Source organism: Poromitra crassiceps (assembly GCF_964638095.1).
Source record: "Poromitra crassiceps genome assembly, chromosome: 2".
NCBI classification, from domain to species: domain Eukaryota; kingdom Metazoa; phylum Chordata; class Actinopteri; order Beryciformes; family Melamphaidae; genus Poromitra; species Poromitra crassiceps.
In genome coordinates, this window is record NC_139624.1 from 64,341,652 (window position 1) to 64,367,831 (window position 26,180).

The 26,180-nt window shown below is 46.0% G+C and overlaps 1 protein-coding gene across 4 annotated transcripts in view; it reads left to right on the forward strand.

Moving 5' to 3' along the window:
• Nucleotides 1-26,180, forward strand: part of LOC310789783 (rho GTPase-activating protein 12-like) — a 118,761-nt gene that overhangs the window by 72,334 nt on the left and 20,247 nt on the right. For 3 of the 4 annotated variants that reach the window (XM_083651463.1, XM_083651464.1, XM_083651465.1), the window contains exons 3-5: nucleotides 20,466-20,738; nucleotides 25,330-25,470; nucleotides 25,694-25,774. In XM_083651463.1, coding sequence (XP_083507589.1) covers nucleotides 20,466-20,738; nucleotides 25,330-25,470; nucleotides 25,694-25,774 — 495 coding nt within the window. Of the gene's footprint in view, nucleotides 1-15,848; nucleotides 15,981-20,465; nucleotides 20,739-25,329; nucleotides 25,471-25,693; nucleotides 25,775-26,180 lie in introns of those variants that run through there. The other variant, XM_083651466.1, reaches the window with a different exon arrangement.

Sequence of the window (26,180 nt, forward strand, 5' to 3'; positions counted from 1 at the left end):
TTGCCCTGCACCCAGTGAGTTTTTAATCCATTTTGAGTGTGCTCGCTACCGGTGAATTTCTAATGACTTGGACTAGACCTGCCCTATGTCTGGGAAACTGGCTCTTACTATTTGCTTATTTGTACTAATATTCTAGTAGTATTAAACTAGCAATGGGCAAAATATGGGTTGACTCGGATAGGCTGACCCCGCAGAACTATTCCAGTTAACCTACCTGGGTCTGGACCTGGGTAAGCCTGCTACAGTGTTCTGTTTCATGTGTGTGACAGGGCTAGAAGTGGTAGTAGCTGGCCCAACAGTGGAGCACCTATCAAGGCCGGCGCACCACTGACCTTTGGCTGACTGTTGTTGGTCCTGGATACCTGGACAGGTCCACTAACCTGCAAGCAAAACACTGCCCTCACCTTAGCCCCGCCCTGACCCCGTCCTGCCAGCCACTCACCGCCCGGGGGAGTGAGCTCATGTAATTAGCTGGAGCCAATCACGCTGAAGGCATTAAGGCAGGATTATCCATTAGCCGGGGGCTTAGCTGTCAGCTGTCGGCCATGCAGGAATGCTGCTAAGTCTCTGCTCCAGGCTTGTTTCCTGCTGCCACCAAGAAAGACACAATGAAATGTTCTTAAAATACAGTGCCACTATCTGCTGCTCTGTTCTGTTAATAGCAAGTGCCATGGGTGGATGGATCAGACACTATAGGGTTATAGGCTATAAATGTCTCCGGTGCAAATGTAGTATGGGTGTTGGTTTCATCATCTTAGCTTATTGACTTTGTTGGCGGTGCGTAAAGTGTATAGGGCATTTTGTTAAATGTACAGCACTGAAATAGCAGTTTCATTATGGAACGTGCTGACTTGCAGACAAACTCCATAACCCTGGTTCATCTAGTCCTGAGTGGCAGACTGTAAGGTGCACTGGTTGGTCAGGTGGGCACAGACCAGAGCCTGTGATTTGTTTGGACCTGCAGTGGGATCAAACCCAACAGCAGCCACTTGGAGCACAGAGAGGCTTTGTACGGTGAGGACCATTCAAAATGAGTAATGCTGCTTCCATTAAAGAAATTGAATTTTCTTTCAGCACGTCGTCGATTTTCCAGACGTGTCCGCGGCTAAACACGCTGTCAGGCTCCTGGCAGGTCGTTTGACTTCTTTGGCCAGAATTCATTTATTGGTCCCAGGCTGTTCCTGCTCTGTGTTCTCAACTTGTCTCTGTCAGGAGTGTACGTACAATCCATCAGAACCCCCTTCTTCCCTTTCACATGATGTTTGTGCAGCTAACAGATGACGGTGCTGCTCTGTCGCTCACTCCCTCCACTCTGCCTGCTGCTCTGTCGCTCACTCCCTCCACTCTGCCTGTCCGTCTCACACTTTGATCTCACTCCCTCCACTCTGCCTGTCCGTCTCACACTTTGATCTCACTCCCTCCACTCTGCCTGTCCGTCTCACACTTTGATGACACGGAGCACAAAAAAACCCTCTTACAGCAGACTGCTTTTAGTGAGCTGGTGTTTGGTGGAGGAGATGGTGAGAAAGAGAGGATAGCTTCATCCAGAGAGAGGACACTGTGCTGGGGGTCAGGGTTCATCCAGAGAGAGGACACTGTGCTGGGGGTCAGGGTTCATCCAGAGAGAGGACACTGTGCTGGGGGTCAGGGTGGGAGGGTGGCTGGCTGGGTGTGGCCTCCTGCTAGTGGCCTTTGATCCCCACACACAGGCGTCTAATCTATGCATATGCACATTATGTACACAGTCTCTCTCTGTTTGTATCTTTCTCCATCTCAACCACATATTCTTAATATCTGCGCGCTAGGAGCTGTGCGTTCCTAGTCTTGACAGATCGGATGATTATTCAACGCACACCAGTGGGGGACGCTGAGAGCCAGTGTGCCCAGGTGCTGCAGGGACACAGGTGGCGTCTGGTCTGGTCACGCCCGGCACGAAGCAACGAGCTCGTTACGCAACATGACAGTAAGCAGACACGTGCAAAAACAAGGTCTCTCACAAGTATTCCTCCTCAGCAGCTGTACGCTCCTCGGCTGCACAGATCCGGTGATATTTGAGCAGCGTGCCCAGACACACACATTCTTCAACACTCCAGGAATGTCTCCATATGTTTTGGAAGACAGGAACGGGACAAAAAAGGAGATGCCTGGGTGATTCAGGCACGTTCAGTGTTATGCTTTGACACTCCCCAACTCTCCTGGTCAGCCCCTAAATAGCAGCCGAGCCACGTTGATCCATTTGGTGCCTATAAAATAACCATGGACACGCTGTCCCAGATATGAATGGTTTGATCCCCCTGCTCTAGTTAAGCTTGCTTACTGGCAGGCGTGCGCTGCACAATCTGGGGTCCGGTGTGACAGACTGGTTTTTGGATGGCGGCAGCGTTCCCATATGCACAGGAGCACGAGGCGGGCTGGGCAGGGGGACAGAACATGGCTGCAGGCTTTCCCTACCTTTCCTCATCAACATTTCATGAAATAAGGGGAAAGTGTGATTGGAGAGCCACTATGGCGCACAGTAAACAGTCGAAGGGTGATAGTGCTGCATTGATCACATGATCTAGGGCTGGTTCAATATCGATTGGGTTAGGGATATTTCACTTACAATACCTTTTGTTTGGATATGAAAGAGATTCTCAGAGAACTAATGCTGTAAATTGTACAAGGAACCCTCTAAAAAACATTAATCTAAGAATTAGAAACATTAATCTTTACCTTAAGAATTGACCCCAAAGCATGAATGTACTTTTTATTTTATTTAACATGACGGCACACTACAACAATAGTCGTAGCTCAGTGGCCTTGTGGTCTGAGTGTCCGCCCTGAGACTGGGAGGTCGTGAGTTCGATCCCCGGCCGAGTCATACCAAAGACTATAAAAATGGGACCCATTTGCCTCCCTGCTTAGCACTCAGCATCAAAGGGTTGGAATTGGGGGGTTAAATCACCATATGATTCCCGAGCGCGGCACTGCTGCCGCTCACCGCTCCCCCAGGGGATGGGTCTAATGCGGAGAACAAATTTCACACATTAGCCCTTTTCCCACATGCGCTTTGTACCGCAAAATGACCGGTACGTGGTCTAATGCCTGCATGTGAGAAAGGCACCGTGCCGGTATAAGCGCGACCCCGTCGTCGCGGAGATTTCACCACTTTCTAGCCTGTCAGAAGAGCGGTATGCGCTTTAGCGGATACTAGTGAGAAACGGGTGCAGTCATTTTCCGCGACACTCTCATGGGCGAGGTGTACACACGTTGCTTAATGTTCCAGCGGGCATAATCTAATCATTCGCGCACATTAAAGCAAACTGGCGAAATGATCTTGTGATAATAAGAGCAGTAGCCTATGTCAGCTTCATGTGTGGGTGTGCTGTGCTGATTTTCCCCTCTCCTCTCTGCTCGCTCTCTGGCCACAGTCCGTCCTCCTCCTTAAGTCACAGCCCGACAGGGACTAAGCAAATGCACGAAGCGAAAGTGGAAGTATTTTGCTTACGTTGCCGACAGCCAAGGCAAGCCCGGACACATCAAATGAAGCCAGTCTGTAAAAAGTGCTTCAACGCGATGCAGGTGAACGGATAAACAAGCAAACTTATTTCACCATTCGGAGTTTTGCCGACACGTCACTCCCCACCCGCTCTGCAGTGCCGCCCCCCCCCCCCCCACATACAGGCAATTTCGCTGATAGATTCCCACATGCCAGAGGAGAGGTGTGAAGGGAAATGTCCGATATTGACTTACAGGTAATTTTCCGGTACGCATGTGGGAAAACGGCTATTGTGTGACAATCAGTGGGACTTTACCTTTACAGTAAGCGTGTGTCTGCAGTATCTGAGCAGTAAGCGTGTGTCTGCAGTATCCGAGCAGTAAGTGTCTGCAGTATCTGAGCAGTAAGCATGTGTCTGCAGTATCCGAGCAGTAAGTGTGTGCAGTATCTGAGCAGTAAGCGTGTGTCTGCAGTATCTGAGCAGTAAGTGTGTGCAGTATCTGAGCAGTAAGCGTGTGTCTGCAGTATCCGAGCAGTAAGTGTGTGCAGTATCTGAGCAGTAAGCGTGTGTCTGCAGTATCCGAGCAGTAAGTGTGTGCAGTATCTGAGCAGTAAGCGTGTGTCTGCAGTATCCGAGCAGTAAGTGTCTGCAGTATCTGAGCAGTAAGCGTGTGTCTGCAGTATCTGAGCAGTAAGTGTGTGTCTGCAGTATCCGAGCAGTAAGCGCGTGTCTGCAGTATCCGAGCAGTAAGTAAGCGTGTGTCTGCAGTATCTGAGCAGTAAGCGTGTGTCTCTGCAGTATCTGAGCAGTAAGCGTGTGTCTGCAGTATCCGAGCAGTAAGCGTGTGTCTGCAGTATCCGAGCAGTAAGCGTGTGTCTGCAGTATCCGAGCAGTAAGTGTGTGCAGTATCTGAGCAGTAAGCGTGTGTCTGCAGTATCCGAGCAGTAAGTGTCTGCAGTATCTGAGCAGTAAGCGTGTGTCTGCAGTATCTGAGCAGTAAGTGTCTGCAGTATCCGAGCAGTAAGCGCGTGTCTGCAGTATCCGAGCAGTAAGTAAGCGTGTGTCTGCAGTATCTGAGCAGTAAGCGTGTGTCTCTGCAGTATCTGAGCAGTAAGCGTGTGTCTGCAGTATCCGAGCAGTAAGCGTGTGTCTGCAGTATCCGAGCAGTAAGCGTGTGTCTGCAGTATCCGAGCAGTAAGTGTGTGCAGTATCTGAGCAGTAAGCGTGTGTCTGCAGTATCCGAGCAGTAAGTGTCTGCAGTATCTGAGCAGTAAGCGTGTGTCTGCAGTATCTGAGCAGTAAGTGTCTGCAGTATCCGAGCAGTAAGCGCGTGTCTGCAGTATCCGAGCAGTAAGTAAGCGTGTGTCTGCAGTATCTGAGCAGTAAGCGTGTGTCTCTGCAGTATCTGAGCAGTAAGCGTGTGTCTCTGCAGTATCCGAGCAGTAAGCGTGTGTCTGCAGTATCCGAGCAGTAAGCGTGTGTCTGCAGTATCCGAGCAGTAAGCGTGTGTCTGCAGTATCCGAGCAGTAAGCGTGTGTCTCTGCAGTATCTGAGCAGTAAGCGTGTGTCTGCAGTATCCGAGCAGTAAGCGTGTGTCTGCAGTATCCGAGCAGTAAGCGTGTGTCTGCAGTATCCGAGCAGTAAGCGTGTGTCTGCAGTATCCGAGCAGTAAGCGTGTGTCTGCAGTATCCGAGCAGTAAGCGTGTGTCTCTGCAGTATCTGAGCAGTAAGCGTGTGTCTGCAGTATCCGAGCAGTAAGCGTGTGTCTGCAGTATCTGAGCAGTAAGCGTGTGTCTCTGCAGTATCTGAGCAGTAAGCGTGTGTCTGCAGTATCCGAGCAGTAAGCGTGTGTCTGCAGTATGCGAGCAGTAAGCGTGTGTCTGCAGTATCCGAGCAGTAAGCGTGTGTCTCTGCAGTATCTGAGCAGTAAGCGTGTGTCTGCAGTATCCGAGCAGTAAGCGTGTGTCTGCAGTATCCGAGCAGTAAGCGTGTGTCTGCAGTATCCGAGCAGTAAGCGTGTGTCTGCAGTATCCGAGCAGTAAGTGTGTGTCTGCAGTATCCGAGCAGTAAGTGTGTGCAGTATCTGAGCAGTAAGCGTGTGTCTGCAGTATCCGAGCAGTAAGCGTGTGTCTGCAGTATCCGAGCAGTAAGTGTGTGTCTGCAGTATCCGAGCAGTAAGCGTGTGTCTCTGCAGTATCTGAGCAGTAAGCGTGTGTCTGCAGTATCCGAGCAGTAAGCGTGTGTCTGCAGTATCTGAGCAGTAAGCGTGTGTCTGCAGTATCCGAGCAGTAAGCGTGTGTCTGCAGTATCCGAGCAGTAAGCGTGTGTCTCTGCAGTATCTGAGCAGTAAGCGTGTGTCTGCAGTATCCGAGCAGTAAGCGTGTGTCTGCAGTATCCGAGCAGTAAGCGTGTGTCTGCAGTATCCGAGCAGTAAGTGTGTGCAGCGCGTTAGACCAGCTGTTCTCTGCTTCATCAGAGCCCGGCGTGCATTTCCACCGACATGAGCTGACATTTTGGGCTCTTATCAGCTTAGGACCAAAAGGTTAATTGGTTGCGTCTCAGTCAGGGCGTGTGCCGACGCCGAGTCCTCTGATCCGTGAAATGAAAGTAGCTGTCGTCATCCTCGCCGCCCGCGGCCGAGCGAGAACATGCTGACTCAGAATGTTCAATCTTGAAGTCCCCAAGCCCGCGTCATGATTTGCTGACCTTGTGCGTGTGAGTGACTCCGCTTCCAAGGATTTAGTCAATATTTGAATCCCATTAAAGTTTTTTTCCACTCACTCACTATTCAACCTTTTCAACAGTTTTTTGCCAAGGTGAATAGCATGATCAGTTTATTTTTAAGAGGATGTCAGACACTTGATACTGATGTTGTGAACTGCAGTGCAGCACTGGAATCTGTTGCTATGAGAATAGAAGAAAAGGCTCTGTGTGTGAATGAGTGTGCATGTTCATGTATCTGTATTAGAGCCCGACCGATACTGGATTTTTGAGGCCGATGCCGATACTGATATTAGGGAGTAAAAAAATTCCGATATCGATATATCGGCCGATATCCTTATAATATATTTAAGCAATATAGCATGAGAGCAAGTGTGTTGTGGCGAATATGTCCCGCTGATAAGCTGTTATCCCACGAGGCCGCAGGCCGAGTGCGATAACAGCTTATCAGTGGGATATATTCCACAACACCACGCAGCTCGAGTGCTATATTGCTTTTATAAAACGGTTTCCAAGTATAATAATATAATAATAATAATACTATAAGTCCGACTGGCACGGTATTCTGATAGTCAGTTGAAACACTACTGTAAGGCGGGACCGCAAGAACGTGCGGGTGATTTGATTGGATCGTTCTGGAGACTGAAGTTGACATTGGCCAATCCTGGCGCTTGCTGAGAAGCTGAGAGCTTTCTGGAAACCCCGACAGGCAGCTCGAGCGCAGCGCTGCATTCTCAGCGCTTGCTGAGAAGCTGAGTGCTTTCTGCAAAGCCCGACACCAACTAACGTTACGGGGTTAAATGCGGGGTTAAATGCGGGGTTAACAGCCTTTTTTTTGCAAAGAAGACATTAGCCCGCATTTATTCTTGTACAAAACATAATTTTCTGCGAAGTATTAGTAAAGTTATAAGCGAAGATCGATTCACAAGGATCTGACAGCTGTCTCCGCCATTTGTTTTTTTTGAGGTAACCAAAGGCTTTTAGTAAGAGAGTTGCCATGGCAACCAATAACCCATGGCCATGGGTTATTGGTTACTGGACTCGGTTACTGGATTTATACAATGGCTGTGAACCAATCAGATTGCTTGATTTGAGAGAGCCGTTTTATAAATACCCATTATATTACACAATATTTTGCAATGATCCCTCAAATATCAAACACTTGACAAAAATATGACTTGACATGACTTGTGATATGTAATGTAGGCAGGCTACTTTATAGTTTAACAATAAACGTTATTGTCCAAAATGACATCAATGCAATGAAACGGTAAACTTCACTGGGAATCTAATAATGATAAATAACTAGAAATAGAACAACACAAATAGAACAAATATAAAATATAACTTGAGTTAAGAAAAAAGATCAAATATACACAACATGCTGTCCATAACTTCAAAAATACAAAGAAAGAAAATATCGGCAATATCGGCCAACATATCGGCCGATACCGATATATCGGTTATCGGCCAATATCGGCCGATAATATCGGTGGACCGATATATCGGTCCGGCTCTAATCTGTATGAACGTACTAGGGCTGCAACTAACACATATTTTAATTGTCCATTAATCTGTTGATGATTTTCTCGATTAATTGATGAGTTGCTTGGTCTATAAAATGTCAGAAAATGATGAAAAATTCGATCAATGTTTCCCAAAGTCCTCAGCGTCTTGTTTTCAGTTTACTGTCGTAGTGGAGTGATAGGAGGAGGAATATTCACGTTTATGCATCTGAGAATTTAGTAAAAAAAAACGATTCATCGATTATTAAAATATTTAAAAATAGGCGACTAATTTTAATAGTTGATAACGAATCGTTTAATTGTTGCAGCTCTAGAACGTATGTCCTTTTGTTTGCTTGTTCTGTTTGTCTGCACACTTTCATAATATGTCTGTCTCTGCATGGATGCATGTCTGACTCGTGTATGTGTGTGTGTTTCTATGGGGGGGGGGGAGTTGGCATGTGAAATGCCACAGATGTGATGATGAGGAAATTGGCGAATGTGGTCTGACTGGCGCCCAGCGAGGCGGAAATGTAGGTTAATCTGGTCATATGGACACAAACCAGCAGCAGCATCATGCCTCCTGGAGCAGAGAGAGAGAGAGAGAGGGGCATTGGCTGAGCATGGAACGAGAGAGAGAGAATGGCTCAAGAGGGACGGTGAATGATTATGGGAAGGTTCATCAGAGGAACAGGGCAGGGGGGGTTTGAGGTTGGAATAATCATTTTGGTGTTTTCATTATTTGAGAACAGTAAACTGCTGTAATCTTTGTTACTTAGTTAGCAGTAGGGGTGTCAAAAATAATCGATTATAAGATGCATCGTTATGCGGACGTGCACGATTCTGCATCGATTCACAAATGTCAAAAATCGATTATTTAAAAAAAAAAAAAAAAATTAATAATCAAATAAAATATAATGGAAGTACATGCAGTTGTTTATTTTAATTATGGATCATAATACAATGCGATTCCAAATGCACTTTTATTTTAAAAGTAGCCACACAGTGAGAAAAAACAAAGTGAAAAAAAATAAATCAAAAATAATCGTTATCGAATCGAATCGTAGCCCTCTGAATCGTAATCGAATCAAATCGTGAGGCCAGTGAAGATTCACAGCCCTAGTTAGCAGGGAGTCAAAGTTATCCTTGTTTATATGTGATTGTGGGAGAGCGATTTGTGCAGTGAGCATGCTTCACCTCGTGTGTGTGTGTGTGTGTGTGTGTAGTCTTTAAGGTAAATTACATATGCTTACTGTCGAGATAGGTGGAATAAATCTGGGTGTCTGTGTGTGTGCAGTAAACAAACACCCTCAGCTCTGTGTGTGTAAATGTTGAGGGAAGGTGACTGAATTACAGTACAGCTCTGACTGAGAGTAAGATAGATAAGATTAAGGAACATGAATAAGGCATTTAGCTGGGCGGTGCATGTGTGCTGCAGGCAGCATGCAAGCAGCCGATACTAATAACGCCTTGAAAGTGCATTGTGGAGGCAGGATGGAGATGCGGCGATGGAGTGGGGTTGCCATGTGTGTGGTGGGAGAAAACCCCTCCCCCTCACGCTACCCTCCTCATGGCCCCATATTTGACGGAGAGACCCCCACCCACCCACTCAATCACCCACCAGCACCTCTACCTCCTCAATCCTACCTCACGAGCCTAGGGAGACACCTAGTGGATGTGGGAAGCAATTACTGCCCTCCCTAAATCCCTCTCTCTCTCATCGCCCTCACCCTGACCTGCACTTCTTTACACACCTCAAATTATTTATGGTTTAATTTACAGCAGAGGCATTGGCGCACGATGGAACACGCACAGTGGGACAGGAGACTGGATACAATGAAAGGGGGCTGCAACCCAATACATTACCAACATGGTGAGAATAAAGACGGCAGTTACAGAAAGCTGTGTTCCATGCAGCAAAACAAAATCTCACCGGGCACCATTAGCAGGCATCTTCTCATCATCGGCCGTGCGTTCGCTCCGCTCGTCCCTTTTGCCCCCTGCGCCTTCAAACACTCCATTAGAGCCTTCTGAGTTGAATTCATCCTTCATTTTCACCCTGGGTCTGCCCACAGTCTAGAGGCCGCATAATGCATTCTAATATGGCTGCTGGGATTCTATACTATACCGGCCGCTAGTGTGGAACTCATTTATCAAGGCCTGGAGACAGGCTGCTGCTGCTGCTGTAAAGACTGCTCTGTATTCAACAGCAAGTCTCTCTCTCTCTTCTCACTCTTGCCCCTCTCTCTCTCTCCCTCCATCTATTCCTCTGTCATTTACACCTCTCTCTCCCAAGCTAAGAGTGACCCCCCCAGATCTTTTCTATTCTTAATTACCTGAGACCCCGGGGCTCAATCCCTCTGCCGCATCTCATTCACATCAAACTAGCCAGGAGGCGTGGCCTGTGGGCAACACTGGGCATTCAGAGCATCAGCACTACATTGTGTGAAGGGCTAGGTGATGTGAGCGACTTAAAGAGGAGTTGGTTGTCTGTTAAGGAGTGGACAGGGTTGTCTGTTGAGGAGTGGACACGGTTGTCTGTTGAGGAGTGGACAGGGTTGTCTGTTGAGGAGTGGACAGGGTTGTCTGTTGAGGAGTGGACACGGTTGTCTGTTGAGGAGTGGACAGGGTTGTCTGTTGAGGAGTGGACAGGGTTATCTGTTGAGGAGTGGACAGGGTTGTCTGTTGAGGAGTGGACAGGGTTGTCTGTTGAGGAGTGGACAGGGTTGTCTGTTGAGGAGTGGACAGGGTTGTCTGTTGAGGAGTGGACAGGGTTGTCTGTTGAGGAGTGGACAGGGTTGTCTGTTGAGGAGTGGACAGGGTTGTCTGTTGAGGAGTGGACAGGGTTGTCTGTTGAGGAGTGGACAGGGTTGTCTGTTGAGGAGTGGACAGGGTTGTCTGTTGAGGAGTGGACAGGGTTGTCTGTTGAGGAGTGGACAGGGTTGTCTGTCTGTTGAGGAGCGGACAGCGTTGTCTGTTGAGGAGTGAACAGGGTTGTCTGTTGAGGAATGGACAGGGTTGTCTGTCTGTTGAGGAGCGGACAGGGTTGTCTGTTGAGGAGTGGACAGGGTTGTCTGTTGAGGAATGGACAGGGTTGTCTGTCTGTTGAGGAGCGGACAGGGTTGTCTGTCTGTTGAGGAGTGGACAGGGTTGTCTGTTGAGGAGTGGACAGGGTTATCTGTTGAGGAGTGGACAGGGTTGCAGCTGGAGGGCAGCTGGCTGTATAACATGCAGGCTTACTGTCTGCAAGTATCAAGGTCTACGATACATTTATTTTCCTTAAAGGACCTGCCATTGATTATTATACAATATTTAAAGGTCCCATTCCGTGCAAAAGCTGTTTTTACTTGTAAATGCATATATACTGCTGTCAGCCCTCCCTGTAATGAGTGGTCACACGCTCAGAACTGCCACAGTTGGATTTGTCCCTATCCAGCGTCCCTCTGCAGTCTCCTCCAAGCCACACCCCCAAACGCTTCGTTTGCCCAGAGGGGAATCTGGGGGAATCGGGACGTCACTAGCTTCCTTCTGCATACTGCGCGGGTCTCTCTCACACAAGCTACCTGCACCATTTAGTCTATAGCCACAAAATTAACACTTCTAGCTGGAGCGACGCCAACTGTACGTGATCCAGCAACTGCAGAGGTGCATTCGGTAAGTCTAGGCATTTTGAGATGTCCTCTTTAGCGTAGTACCGTTTAGTAGGGATGCACGATAATTATCGGACCGATAAATTATCGGCCAATATGGCCATTTGCGTTATTATTTATTATTCCGATAATGGCCTTTTTCCGATAAATTATCCGATAATAATCCTGCTTTATTTTTTGCCTCGGAAGCGGAGCTTTTGTTGTCGCACATTCGTGACATCACAGCTGCGACGCAAACATGGCTGCTGCCAGTATGCTGCAGTTTCAGAATTATCAAGCTACTGTAATTTGCAATCCATGTCCCACACAGGTTCCGAGAGGAGGGGAAACCAATAAGCTGGCATTACGTTAAACCAAAGCTGGCGATGATGCAGCGGATATGTTTGTTGTTATTGTTAGCGAGTTTTGTTAGCATTAGCTCGTCGTGCGGCCTACCCTGCAGACTCGTCCGCTTGGCAGACAAAATGCTTGTGACATTTACAGTCTGTGGCTTGTGATCAAACAGCCCCGCAAAAGCACTTAATACACAGAGCTGGCGTAAACTTATAGAAACTAATGGAAACCCCTTTACCCGAAATGAAACATCCAGGGATTGTGTATTTAACTCGCAACCACTCGCTAACGTTAAGCTAACCGCGCTAGTTAGCGTTAGCTGCTGGACCATAGTGCTGGACAGAGCCATCTAACAGCCAATAATGAAAACAAAGGCGCAGTCGCGTGCACATTAGGCTACATAAAAAGCATCAGTCAGTCAACATAGGGTTCTTTTCTTTAATCTGGTGGCAGCATTTTTCAGTAAAAAGTAGGGGTGTCACAATATATCGTCCCACGAAATTTCGCGATAGTAAAACGTCACGATATGTATCGTTGAGATGAAATCTCATATCGTGAAAAAAAAAAAAAAAAAAATAGACAAAGAAACGTCTTTGTTTGTTGAAGTTCAATGTGTGGAAAGTAGTTCAGTTGAACAAGTCTCTGAAGAGACACATGAGAAGTTATACAGGAGAGAAACCATTCAATTGAGTTTCTGGCAAAACTGTTTACTTGACAGGAAAAACTGAAGATGCATAAAAAATAGACTAAGAAAAGTCTTGTTGTTTGAGTTTGAAGAAAAACTGAAGATGCATAATGAGAATTTATACTGCTGAGAAACCTTTTAGTTCAAAGTAAATCTAAGTGACGGTGTAACTCATTCTATTTCAAGATAAGCCTTATCTCCAATCTCATGTTTTTTCTAGTTGTTATTGTAATAACAATTTCCCACAACAGCATGTTTTGTATTTGTGCATTTCAAATAAAATACTACTTTTCCAGTCATATATTGTCATTATTCAAGTTTAAAAAAATATTGTTAAAATCGTATCGTATCGTATCGTTATCGTGAACCCAGTATCGTGATACGTATCGTATCGTGAACTGAGTGTATCGTGACACCCCTAGTAAAAAGTGAAACGACACAGATGGTTTATATAGTGCCTGCCCCATTCATTGGGCCCAGGCTACAACTCACTGAGAACTGGAACCCATGCAAAATTTTAACAGATCAGTATGACAAGTCTAAATTACTATGCCTTTTGTCATTGTGTTTTATCTGCAGACTAAGCAGCTTGGCTTTCCGTTATATAAAAGCCTTTATTTTTGTATTGACTATAATTGAGTGATACACTTTATTAAAACAATCATATTATATCAGAAGTTTTCTTCGTTTTGCGTTTACAGTGATGTCAGTTAGATTTGGTTAGGTCAGAACTATGCTCACTACATCCATACATCTACCCTAACCCTTTTTTAACCCCAGGTGTGCATAAAATACAGGTTAAAAACTAAAAATATATATATATATATATTTTTTTATATAATAATTATCGGTTATATCGTATCGGTTATCGGCCAAGAAGAATATATTTATCGGTTATCGTATCGGCTCTAAAAATCCATATCGTGCATCCCTACCGTTTAGTTAACGATAACTCGCAACCTAGCGTGCTGGTCCACAGACGCTAATCTGATTGGCCGCTGGGAGCCTGGGGCGGGCTCTCCCTCAGCGGCCAATGGGAACTGTTAGTTCTGAATATATTATAGAAACAGGCCATTCTTGGTAAGCGACCAGAAGAGGGAGTGAGAACTCCGTCACAACAAACGGGTTTGCTATATTTTCGACAGATTAATCCAGAATCATGTTTTATGGACCAGAGACACACGTTTTTAAGAGGTTACAGCTGCACGAATTGGGACCTTTAAAACGACTTCCAGCTAATTTCCAGAGCTAGATCATCACGTTAAACATGACTAGACTACTTCATTTGGTATTGTTATTTGTGTGCCTGATTTGAGTGTTTTCATATCATATATTACATCACCTTCCTGTCAATCACCTGACTCCCTCTGTCTGCAGAGGAAATAATCCCTCATAAACAACAAACATGTCGTCACTCTATAACATTAAGGTTGCTTTCTCACTGGGAACGATTGCTTTTGTTCCGTTCTGTTCCGCACTCGGGAACGATTGCCCCGCCCCTCTCCCCCCGCTGGTCAGCTTTCACATTACAGCATTTCTTCCGCGCTCGAAACGAAACAGAGTGCACTTGCGTCATCAACTATGCCTGCAGTGTATCCTTGCTCCGTGTGTTGTCTATGAACGTTCGGAACGGTTGCCTTTCACACTTGCAAGTGTTCGATGCCCGGGCACGCCAAAACGCTCCCCAGACCACCTTTTCAAGTGGATCCTGTCACGGTTCCCTGTTGCGTCCCCCGGGCGCGGAACGGAACGCAACGCAACGTTCACTTCACAGTCGTCAAATGTTCCAAAACTGGGGTCAATTTGGGGACATGTGTGCTCGGGAACGGTACCGGGGCGCCAGTGAGAAAGCAACCTAATTGTCACATCCATGGTGTGGTTTTGTTGAGGGCGTCTTTGCGGGGCAGCAGTGCCTTTCAAGCTGGCTTTGAGTTTGTGAGTAAATGACAAGAAACAAGTAAATGTTAAAACTCAAGTTGCAGACGGCATGCCATGTGTTGCACTTGCAAAATGATTTGGGGAAATGTAAACCAGACAGACAGTACTTTGCTTCCTCTCTGTCTCTCTCTGCTTATCCCTCAGTCACTGCATCATTGACTTCACAGACTCCACTAGTGCTCAGTCAGGCCATGGTGCTGTGTGGGACTGACCAGTTGGTTATCTGTCATGGACACATTGAGTCCTTCTCCTCCGGTGTGTTGAATGCAGGCCGGGTTAAATATAGAGCCTGCCTGGCCTCTGGTTACATATAGAGCCTGCCTGGACTCTGGTTAAATATAGAGCCTGCCTGGCCTCTGGTTACATATAGAGCCTGCCTGGACTCTGCTTAAATATAGAGCCTGCCTGGACTCTGGTTAAATATAGAGCCTGCCTGGACTCTGGTTAAATATAGAGCCTGCCTGGACTCTGGTTAAATATAGAGCCTGCCTGGACTCTGGTTAAATATAGAGCCTGCCTGGACTCTGGTTAAATATAGAGCCTGCCTGGCCTCTGGTTACATATAGAGCCTGCCTGGACTCTGGTTAAATATAGAGCCTGCCTGGACTCTGGTTAAATATAGAGCCTGCCTGGACTCTGGTTAAATATAGAGCCTGCCTGGACTCTGCTTAAATATAGAGCCTGCCTGGACTCTGGTTAAATATAGAGCCTGCCTGGACTCTGCTTAAATATAGAGCCTGCCTGGACTCTGGTTAAATATAGAGCCTGTCTGGATTCTGGTTAAATATAGAGCCTGCCTGGACTCTGCTTAAATATAGAGCCTGCCTGGACTCTGGTTAAATATAGAGCCTGCCTGGACTCTGGTTTAAATATAGAGCCTGCCTGGACTCTGGTTAAATATAGAGCCTGCCTGGACTCTGGTTTAAATATAGAGCCTGCCTGGACTCTGGTTAAATATAGAGCCTGCCTGGACTCTGGTTAAATATAGAGCCTGCCTGGACTCTGGTCAAGGGGCCAGCAGTGCGTCCAGAGCCGCTAGTTTGTCAGTGCGTCTGTCAGCGCCCAGTTTGACACGCATGCATTGGGCATGGATGAAGGTGCATACAGAAACACTAACTCATTCACTTAACCATATATGCACACCCACTAGTACGATAGAGGAAGCACTGGGTAGACCTTCTCAAAACCATTTCCTGTTGTGTCAGACAAGTGTGTGTGTGTGTGTGTGTGTGTGTGTGTGTGTGTGTGTGTGTGTGTGTGTGTGTGTGTGTGTGTCCGTCCATCTGTTTAGCAGCCTGAGGTAGAAAGATCCTGTTCCCCTTTGAGTCTGACCGCGTCGCCGTCTTGAGTTTCTTCCTACCTTCAACTGGAATGTTAGAGCGACTGAACCAGCCAGAGGGAGAGACAGAGAGTGTGTGATACAGAGAGAGAGTGTGTGTGATACAGAGAGAGAGAGTGTGTGAGACAGGGAGAGAGTGTGTGTGAGAGTTTTGTTGGGGGAGGGAGGTGTAGCCACAGGTCAGTCCGTGTCCTCCTGTCACACTTGATGGCCATGGCCGGCGCTTCGAGTTGCATCGGCATGCGTCGCCGCATGCTCAACACATTCAGAGGCTACAGGAAAGCAGGAGAGGACGACGATGACGTGTTTGTGTGCAGCCCAGGACACAAGGTGACGTTCAGACCAGGGCAGGCATGGGGAGCTTCAGGGACACAAGGTGACGTTCAGACCAGGGCAGGCATGGGGAGCTTCAGGGACACAAGGTGACGTTCAGACCAGGGCAGGCATGGGGAGCTTCAGGGACACAAGGTGACGTTCAGCCATGGGGAGCTTAGGTGTGACATGATGGCTAGAAGAAGGTGCCTCGATGTCTTGAATACAGTTTTCTTTGCAAGGACAGCTTTGTGCTGCATGTCCACTTCTTGATACAGAACAGGGTTAGTACAATTAAATCTGCTTTGCCTAAGACAGTTTGACAAACGGTTTGTTTCCTGGCTGTGTCCTTTTTCTTTTGCTGCCAATTTGTACTCTCAGATCTTTCTATGTTCAGTGGGTAATAGGCGGGTTTTGACAGATTTGGTTCTTTATTTGGGTTTTTTAATTGTTTTTGAATTCAATTCCAGGTAGGTAGCATTCAAGACAAGTCTTAATAAGTCAGCTTGCTTTCTGAAACGTGCAGATATTGTGTGAATAATGAATATAGTCTGGTATCTTGCTCTTCCAGGCTTGCCTTCAGCAGCTTTCTTTCAGCACTGTGTTCTATTGCACGTTGCATGAGGCTTTGCTGCCATCTTGTAACAGTAACAGGCCATGTTTATAAAAGAGGGCATGGAGTGTCTCTTCACATTCCTCCTATTTCCACTTTGACTTGTGTCATTTGAAGGCAGCCGAGAAAATGGCCTCACTGCCATGTTGTAGGAAAGTGGCAGGGCAGGGATGCAAGTCATTATAAAGCAAGCATCTTCTCTGTGTGTGTGTGTGTGTGTGTGTGTGTGTGTGTGTGTGTGTGTGTGTGTGTTTTATTTTTCTCCTGCTAAGTACATTTCTAGACTTGCTCCCTGTGGAAATGGTCTGAATAACATGAATTTAGGGTTGACATGTGGGGTGTGCATGTCAGCAGCATGTCAGCAGCAGGCCTGTGGTGCCGTCTTTGCCTGCCGGCAGAATGCGTGTCCAAAGCGATTGTGAAATGGAGAAGCTGACCTCAGGGAAATGCTTGGCTTTTCTCTCGTTTAACTCATGTCAAAATGGACATTAAAGCCTGTTAATTATTTCTCCACCGGACGTCATTTAGTTTTTCTGGACTGAGAGGAATTTCAATGGATTTGACCCCACCCTCGCTGCAGGGCCGCACTCAAATCACACCAGGCGAGGGATCTGCATATGGACTTGATCATTACCAGATTATTCCCTAAAAACTCAATTAAAACTCCGGCACACCGGCTCCGTGCCGGTCTTGCCTGATGGATTCAAACCTGGGTTCACCAAACCATCTGCTGTCAGCAGTTTGTCTCCATGCGAGCACACTTGCTGTCTGTTGGACTGAAATGAGGAAACGGCGGATACACAAAAGCAGCAGGGTCCTGGCTCAAAGCTCTGCTCTGTCCCTCCACAGTTTCAGGATATTAAATAATACTACCTTTTATGAGAAAATATTTCAGTTATTCCAAGAGTGGCAGGAAGTCCCATCTGTTTCCACCGTGCCGATTTGTTCAAATTTTTTCCTCTCACATTCCTCACCTGTGGGGGAACATGGCCGCCCAGCATTTGTCCTCAGTAAACAGCCGGGACAGGTTTGGTGCTGGCACAGGCTCCTGTACTGTAGCTAATTCTGTCCCGGTTAGGCTTTTATCTGCTCGACTCTGCAGAACATTTGCTGCTGGAGCCGCTCCAGAGAGACAGGCCACTGGCATCCACTTCAATCTCAAACACTCGCTGCTGTACCAAACACCAAATATTATTCACAAAGCACTCGCATGGACTTTGAATGCTTTGAGCGGTAGCCATGGAAACATCGCTCTCTTGCTTTTGTCCAGTGACCTTCGGATGGCGCCGGCTTTGGAGTTCCTCCGACGTCACAGAAAGACCACTTTAAAAACCTGCTTTGAAACGTGTCCTCGTTGACAAGACACTATGCAGACACATTTGTGATGAAGCTTATTGCATTGGGCACTTGGTTAACTTGAAAGTTCAATTCAAGTCCAGTCTATTATATTAGCTCTTAGTAAATCTTCATGGGGCTCAGAAGAAATGGTCACCATGGGTTTATAATGTGGACTTGGTACATTTTGATGGTGGTTCAGTTTGGAATGCATCTGACATAATGTTTGTGGCTCTTACTCAACGTGCATACACTCAACATAGAGGCTGCTTTGTAATCAATAGGCTGACTGTCCACAGTTTAATGTGCTTATTGAGCTTTTATTTCTCTGCCACTTCCTCATCAGGGTATTCAGATGAGCGCCAGATAGCAGTGCTGCAGTGCACGTCCTTCACTCAGGAAGGCTGTGTCTAATCTAGCCCTGTGCTTCCTCTTTGCTTGCTCTTGCTCTGCACCATGTGTGTTTTCTCATTTCCACATCCTGAGCGAACCAAACATTAGATTTGGCAGCGCCGTGTGCCGAGGAGTTAGTGGTCACACACACACACACACACACACACACACACACACACACACACACACACACACACTGTATGAGAGTCAGCTAAATACCTAAAGCCCACCGGCAAAGAACTGGGGCAACGAAGGCCGACTTACGTCGCCTGAACACACCGCACAGACTACAGCCGACAGTCAAGCAGCATGTACACTCTGCACGTGTGTGAGACCTAGATCAGTGGATATACAAACCAGATACATTTCATGAAACAAAACAGCATTTGGCTAACATTTTCACACCACTCTCGCTCATCACCTAGACCAGTGTTTCCCCTACAATTGTACAGGCCTGGGCGGCCCGTCAGGCCAACGAGGCCCCCGCCAGGCCTGATTTTATACTAATAACATAAATGACTAATATTATAATGACATCACAGTCTAATCCTAATGTTAACATTTCAGTCGCCAGCGAGGGTCCCCCCTGTGGTTGGTTTAGGTTTTGAAGTCCCTCCAGGCGAGGCCTGAAAGAAATTCTAGAGGAAACACTGTAGACAGTTTCGTAATATACTATAGCTACTTCTAATCTGGAAAATTATTAAAAAGTTGCAAATGGCATGATGGTCTTTTGCTTGTGGAGGAAGGAAGGAAGGAAGAGGCAGAGGCGTCAAAATAAGGAGAAACCGCACTAAACGGATGATACTGTCTCATACAGCGACAGGCTCAAGGGGTTTTCTCGAAGGCCATGTCGTCGTGTGAAAATATCTGTGTATTTGAACGATCAGATCAGATGAAGATGAAGTTGAAAAATGACAAGAACGTTTTGGGCGTGCCATTCTCTAAGCTGACGACCAGTCAAGGTGGACTAGTGCCAACGGTGTGGGACGCACTGCAAAGACTAAGGTGACAGACGCTCACCGACGGCACCCCACACTGCTGCTGATGGTCTTAAGAAATATAGCAAATGTGACTAATGTAGCCATCTATTAGTGTTGAAATGAGTATTGATGCACAATGTATGGATGTCATGAGATCAGCAACCCTTTTACCCATAGCTCCATTTGTCCCTGGTCTCAAAGCACACAGACAGGATCAGTTGTTATGTAACTTGTGCTGCATGTCTCGTTGGAGGACCGGATCAGTTTTGAAACGTCTGCTGGCCACATGTGGCATCTGATTTCATCAGCGTCTCCATCCTGCCATGCAGACCATCAGAGAGACTCTTATTAATACCCTCGTCTCTCTTTTTCAAGCCCGTGGCCTCACCTTCATGCTCCTAGATGCTCTGTGTGTTTGCAGCTCACTGTGCATGTTTGTATGACGTACTTTGCTGCAACAAACTGCTCAGCTCAGCTTCCACAAATTCAGAATGTGATCGCAACTGGTGGCTGTGCTTGGCTGGAAATGAAATTCCTACACATACTTGAATTTCTGGAATATTTGCTTGGCTCCTCCAATTGGTCATGGAATTCCTGGAATATCATGGACTGTTGAAAGGTTTATTCCAATCCATACATAGAAGGTCTGTCCAAGTCAGTGAATCCACACATAGAAAGTCTGTCTAAGTCAGTGAATCCATACATAGGTCTGTCCAAGTCAGTGAATCCATACATAGAAAGTCTGTCCAAGTCAGTGAATCCATACATAGAAAGTCTGTCCAAGTCAGTGAATCCATACATAGAAAGTCTGTCCAAGTCAGTGAATCCATACATAGAAAGTCTGTCCAAGTCAGTGAATCCATACATAGAAAGTCTGTCCAAGTCAGTGAATCCATACACAGAAAGTCTGTCCAAGTCAGTGAATCCATACACAGAAAGTCTGTCCAAGTCAGTGAATTTTAAGTAGTTTTGCAAATGAGTCACTTTATGAATATAGCGGAACATATTTTAGAACTTTGACATCATGCATTGGATTAGATGTTTTTCTCTACAGCAAGTCAAACTCTACAGGAAAGCAGGCTGTTTAAACCTTTATCACTTTTTTGAGCTGAACAGAGGTTTATAATTGGCAGGCACCTTATTGCACCCACTGACCTCCTCTCTCTTTCTCTCCTCCTACAGACAACATCGCCCACAGGCCCGGGCCGGTCCGACTCGCCCGTCTACACCAACCTGCAGGAGCTGAAGATCTCTCAGTCCAGCCTGCCGCCCGTGCCCTCCAGCTGCCCTCTGCACATCCTGGGCGACTGGGAGACCCACAAAGACCTGAGCGGCCGCCACTTCTACTACAACCGGGCGAGCGGAGAGCGCACCTGGAAGCCGCCCCGCTCCCGGGATGCCAGCAGCAGCACCAGCAGCAGCCGGGGGGACACCCAGGGCACAGGAGAGAGCGAGGTGAGGGATAGTTCCTTCAGCCTCCTATCCCCTTTATTGCCTACAGACACTCACCCCCCACACAGCTAGTATCTCCTCCACAAGGCTAAAGGCCCATTCTCACTACCCACAGGAGACAACCCCAAAATGCTAGAAATCTATAGGGGACTCGGTAGAGAGCATACCTCTGCCAACCTTTCAAACCTCTCAAATTTTTGTGGTCTTAAGTGAAACATTTGGAAGTTAAGTGCCTTTTTGTGATTGGCCACACCCATCACCATGCCGCCTTTTGGCCAGTGGGCATGGAAAGATATCAAGTTGGCCCATGACCTACTCTACTTTTCTACAAAATTTTGTGTAAATCCGTCCATAACCTTTTGAGATATCCTGCAGAAAGACAAACAGACAGACATGAAAACATGACCTCCTGGCCAACTGATGATGCGAGGGCAGGCAGCCTGCACTGTCACTCATGTTCAGCTATTTCTTCAGATGTTAACTGGTATGGACACCAGCAAAGGTCAATTGCAGTAAAGAACACAGACTAGTCCTAATTGGACTTCTCTCTAACTTGGCAGGATGACAGATTACTAACGGTCCGTCCAATAAACAAGCTACTTATAAGACAATGTGACTTTTGTTTACAAGCCCTGGTTCTCTTGTAATTGTGCTGTGTGAACCTAAACAGCATGGTTCAGACCAATGAAAAGAAATTTAAGTGATCACATGCTGAAACACACAATTAGTACAGTATCTAGGATTTAATGCAGTCATTTAGTTGGCACATACAGATAAGTCTATTACCAAGCTGAGATGCTGTCAGCTGATGTCTCTTAATGGAGTCCTGCTGTAGGTCATGGCTGATAACGGTACAGGGCATACTTGTTAAAGCACTGGTAGAGATTCCTCCAAAAATGTCTGATTGGCCAGAGCTGAAGGCCCAGCTGAGGGCAGAGGTGAGCTGAGCCTCAGAGGGGTTTGAAGTTGCGTTGTGGTTACTGAAGGTAGGGAAACAAGAGAGTCGCTTTGATGTGGGGAAATCATGTTTCCCTGCCAGGTTGTAAAAGAAAATGCATTCTTGTCAAGGTCTCATGATTTGCTAGCCAACACTGCCCCCATGTGGTGTTTTGGTTTATTGCAATATTATGAGGGAGAGAGAAGAAGTCTTTAGCCGTACTATGATGTCATAAGCCGTTTTCCCACATGCGTACCGGAAAATTACCTGTAAGTCAATATCGGACATTTCCCTTCACACTTCGGCTCGCGCATGTGGGAATCTATCAGCGAATTTGCCTGTATGTTGTGGGGGCGGGGGGAGGGGGGAGCTTATTTGGGGGGTCGGCAAAACTCGAAATAAGTTCGCTTGTCAGTTGTCACACAATAAATCACACTCGTTTGACTTAAGAGCAGCGTCAAGCCGCCAGCATAATCAACACAGCCGATTTCCCCCTCCCCTCTCTGCTCGAGAGCAGCAGCCACAGACAGACACAGCGAGAAAGGCTTGCAAGCTGCTCAACGCTTGTATGTATGTAGAGAAAGCAGACTGGCTTCGTTTGATGTGTCCGGGGTTGCCTTCGGAAATCAGCAAGCTGACATAGGCTACTGCTCTTATTAGGCTATCACAAGATCATTTCGCCAGTTTGCTTTAATGTGCGCGAATGATTAGATTATGCCCGCTGGAACATTAAGCAACGTGTGTAGGCTACTTCTCGCCCATGATTGAAGGACCGCTGTCGCGGAAAATGACTGGAACCGTTTCCACTTGCGTCCCCTTAAGAGCATACCGGTCTTCTGACTAGGTCGAAAGTGGTGAAATGTCGGGGACGACGGGGTCGCGCTTATACCGGCATGGCGCCTTTCTCACATGCAGGCATTAGACCACATTCCGGTCATTTTGCGGTACAAAGCGCATGTGGGAAAAGGGCTATAGTGTGATATTGACAATACCAATATACTGTCTCCATAGTTCACTAATTGCTATTTGTTTCTAAAGATGCATTTCTCTTATGAAAAAGAACTGCAGGCCTCCTATAATAATTTGGTATGATACTGTACAGGTATCAGCAATACTGGATATAATCCACCAACACCACCAGCACATTAGCGTTAGCTTGTTAGCTGCTGCGACTTCATCTGTTACTGCAGTCAAACAATGTTAGCTACATAAATGTAACCGTTCAAGTGAATTTATGTCATATTCATGGTAAACACGAGCCCTCTTGCACGCAGCAACACCTACGGTTTTAACGTTAATTTTAGTAGAGGGGAGTGAGCATTGAGAATAAGCGACAACTAGTCCATTGTTTAATTGCAACAGCGCACAAGAGACTGCCATTTTGGGGCACAACAAACCTCTCTGTGCTATTGTCCTGTTGTTTTCCGTGCCAAAATGGCCGCGGTGCTGTTGTAAATTGTCGCTTCTTTTCTTCAATACTCTTTGTTACTGTTCCACTATCAGAACACAATAAACATAGTAAAACACCTGTCCAACCATAACTACGGTAGATGGTCACACAAGATGTAACATTAGTTAGGGATCATGATTAAACTCACCTAGGACTATGAGGAAAAGCCAGAAGTGTTCTGCACTGCCTGCATCAGTAAAGTTCCCATAACGAACATGTGTCTTTTTGTTGTCTGCGTTCCGTCGGTCTTGTGAATAAAATCTGTCGTTCTTCCATATTATCAGATGAAGTGGCCGGACTGCACTCGTCTCACAGATAAAGTTTCAATCATTTTAATCCACACAGACTGTCCTCAGTGACTCTCCAGTCTCCATGTTGTCTTTCTTGACAACAGAGCATGCACCCCGCCCCCATCTAGCACGCTGGATTCTATTGATGTGGCTCATTGACCGAAACTCGAAACAATAGCAGACATTAGCCAATGAATACCAGCCGTGTCCAGAGACAAGTACTTTCTCTTTCAGAGTCAGTTTTTATCTGACAAAATATACCTATTTACTGATTCTAAAAGGACTCCATTTACATGGAATGGATAGTTCATCCTCTTCTTTGTGTACTAATGGAGAAAAACGAAAAACAACTTTTTTCACAAAACAACCTTTCACCTCAAATTGCGCAATTTCAAATGGCGAGTTTGTAGTGAAAAAACCAGTCCATGTCACATAGCCCCTTTTTCCTTCACATGGGTGTTTTGCCTGACGAAGACTGTACTGGTCAAAACGTTGCAATAAATTATTTGGGAACTTATATTCCCTGTCTCTCTATGACAACAGTACTATAGTAGTATCAACCCCTAGCCTCTATGGCAGGGATACTCAACTTGCTTTGCCCGGCGGCCACTTTCGTGAAATGATAGAAGGCCACAGGCCAGTTAATAAACAAACAATATACATTTTTCTGGAGCGGATTGTAGGTTTTTGGGGTGTCAGCCGGAGTTTAGTCTGACAATGTTGTGCACACCGGATAGTTAGTTAAGTTAGTACATACATAAGTGCCTGGGTAGCAAGCAGACGGCGGTATTTGACAATTTAGCAGCTAAATCATAGATTATTGAAAGATATTCCATATTCCAGACTGAAATGCTATAACAGAAGTGGAGTATTGACCAGGCGAATGACATGAACATTTGGACACTTATTCAGCTGGTATCTTGCATGTTGCGTTCAGGTGTACTGTAGAAAAACTGGTCCGCCAGTTGAGTATCACTGCTCTATGGGAATATGACATTGATACCATAGGAGCTAAAAATGCCAAAGTACAAAGTTTTCACTAAAATATAGCAGGGCTGTCCCAAACGGTTATTTTCTTATCGATTAATCTAACGATAATTTTTTCGATTAGTCGATTAATCTAACGATTATTTTTTATTTAATTTTTTTATTATATAACAATAAATTTACCCAAAACAAATAAATAACTAAAAACTTTTCAATTTCAGTATTTTATTTAACCATCTCATTAAGTCCAACATAAAATCTAAATCTAAAATCTTTCAGGAGGAATACCAAAAACCTTGTGCAATGTCAACTGAGTTTAGCAGCAGTCCAACATAAAATCATCATCTTACAGTACAATGGTGTGCAAAATTGATCATCATGATTCATCACTGTATGTATGAACCCTTTCCCTAAACTGAGGAGGATCAGTATTTTTACAGGACATGGATTTATTTAATCACTGGAGTAATGTGCAGCTAACTCAGCCAAATGTATGTTTGCATCAGTGTGGGGGTAAGGAAATAAATAATACAAACGATTTACAGACTAACAGTCACAGACTGTAACAAACGGTCTGTAACCTTAGTTTTGATCTCATCTTACATGGCCGTGAATGCAAACAGAAGAATGTAAACAGCCGAATAGCACTGTTAAATGATGCACGCTGACATAACATTACACCATTTAACGGTGTTATTCGGCCGTTTAACGTTAACGTACATATTTCCGTTTGCTTTCACGGCTAACATGTAGACAATTGATTAAACTAACGTTACAGAGTAGCCTACAGACCATTGTTAGTATGTTGCTGCTCACGTTAATTTACTGCAAATGATGTTTATCATTCACTCATCAAACATCTGATAATGTACCATTGTAAACTTGTGTCATTTACCCCTCTGTCTCTTTCCCTTCCCTCTGCCCCTCCAGCCGCTGTCTTCAGAGGAGAACTGCCACAGCAACCACTCCAGTCTGTCTGACAGTCAGTACGGGTCACCCCCTAGAGGCTGGTCTGAGGAGCTGGACGAGCACGGACACACCCTCTACATCTCTGAGTACACGCAGGAGAAGGTAGTGGGGCTATTGATGAACCCTGCTAATAATATTTCATTAAACTGACATTTCGCTGGGAACTATTCTTTGCTCATTTTGGGGGTTTTGGTCTCCACTTCTGTGTTTCTCTTGCAATCACTCCTACAAATCGTATCCACATCTAAACTTCCTGCAGAGTTTTGTTGCTCTGTATATGAGTTATGAAACTGCATTGAATGCTGACTGATGTTTGTGTTTGCAGTGGATAAAGCATGTGGACGAGCAGGGGCGGCCCTACTACTACAGTGCCGATGGCTCCAGGTCAGAATGGGAATTGCCCAAGGTAAGGCTGCCTCATGAAAATAGGGTGTTTATGCTTTAGATTTATTTATTTTTTGAGACGCAACCTTTTCTTTGTCTTGCTTTTTGTCTTCCATATAGACTCATCGATAATTACCTCTGTAAAGTGATCTCTTTCACCTTGAAATGGAAAGCTTCAGGCATTGCGTCATCTAACCCCGCTATCGAGTAACACACACTTTAATCTGGTGTGTACTCTTAAGGCTCGTCCCGTGAATGAAGTGGACATGTGTTGTGCAGCGAGGAGCCAAGTCTGCGTTCAGATCTTGGTAATGGGATATGAGTGGCTGTGTCCCCTAAGCTGCTGGGTTTAGAGCAGATCAGAACAGGCAGGTCCATTCTCACAGTGAACGGACAGTGGTGCAGACATGGCCACGCAGACATGGCAT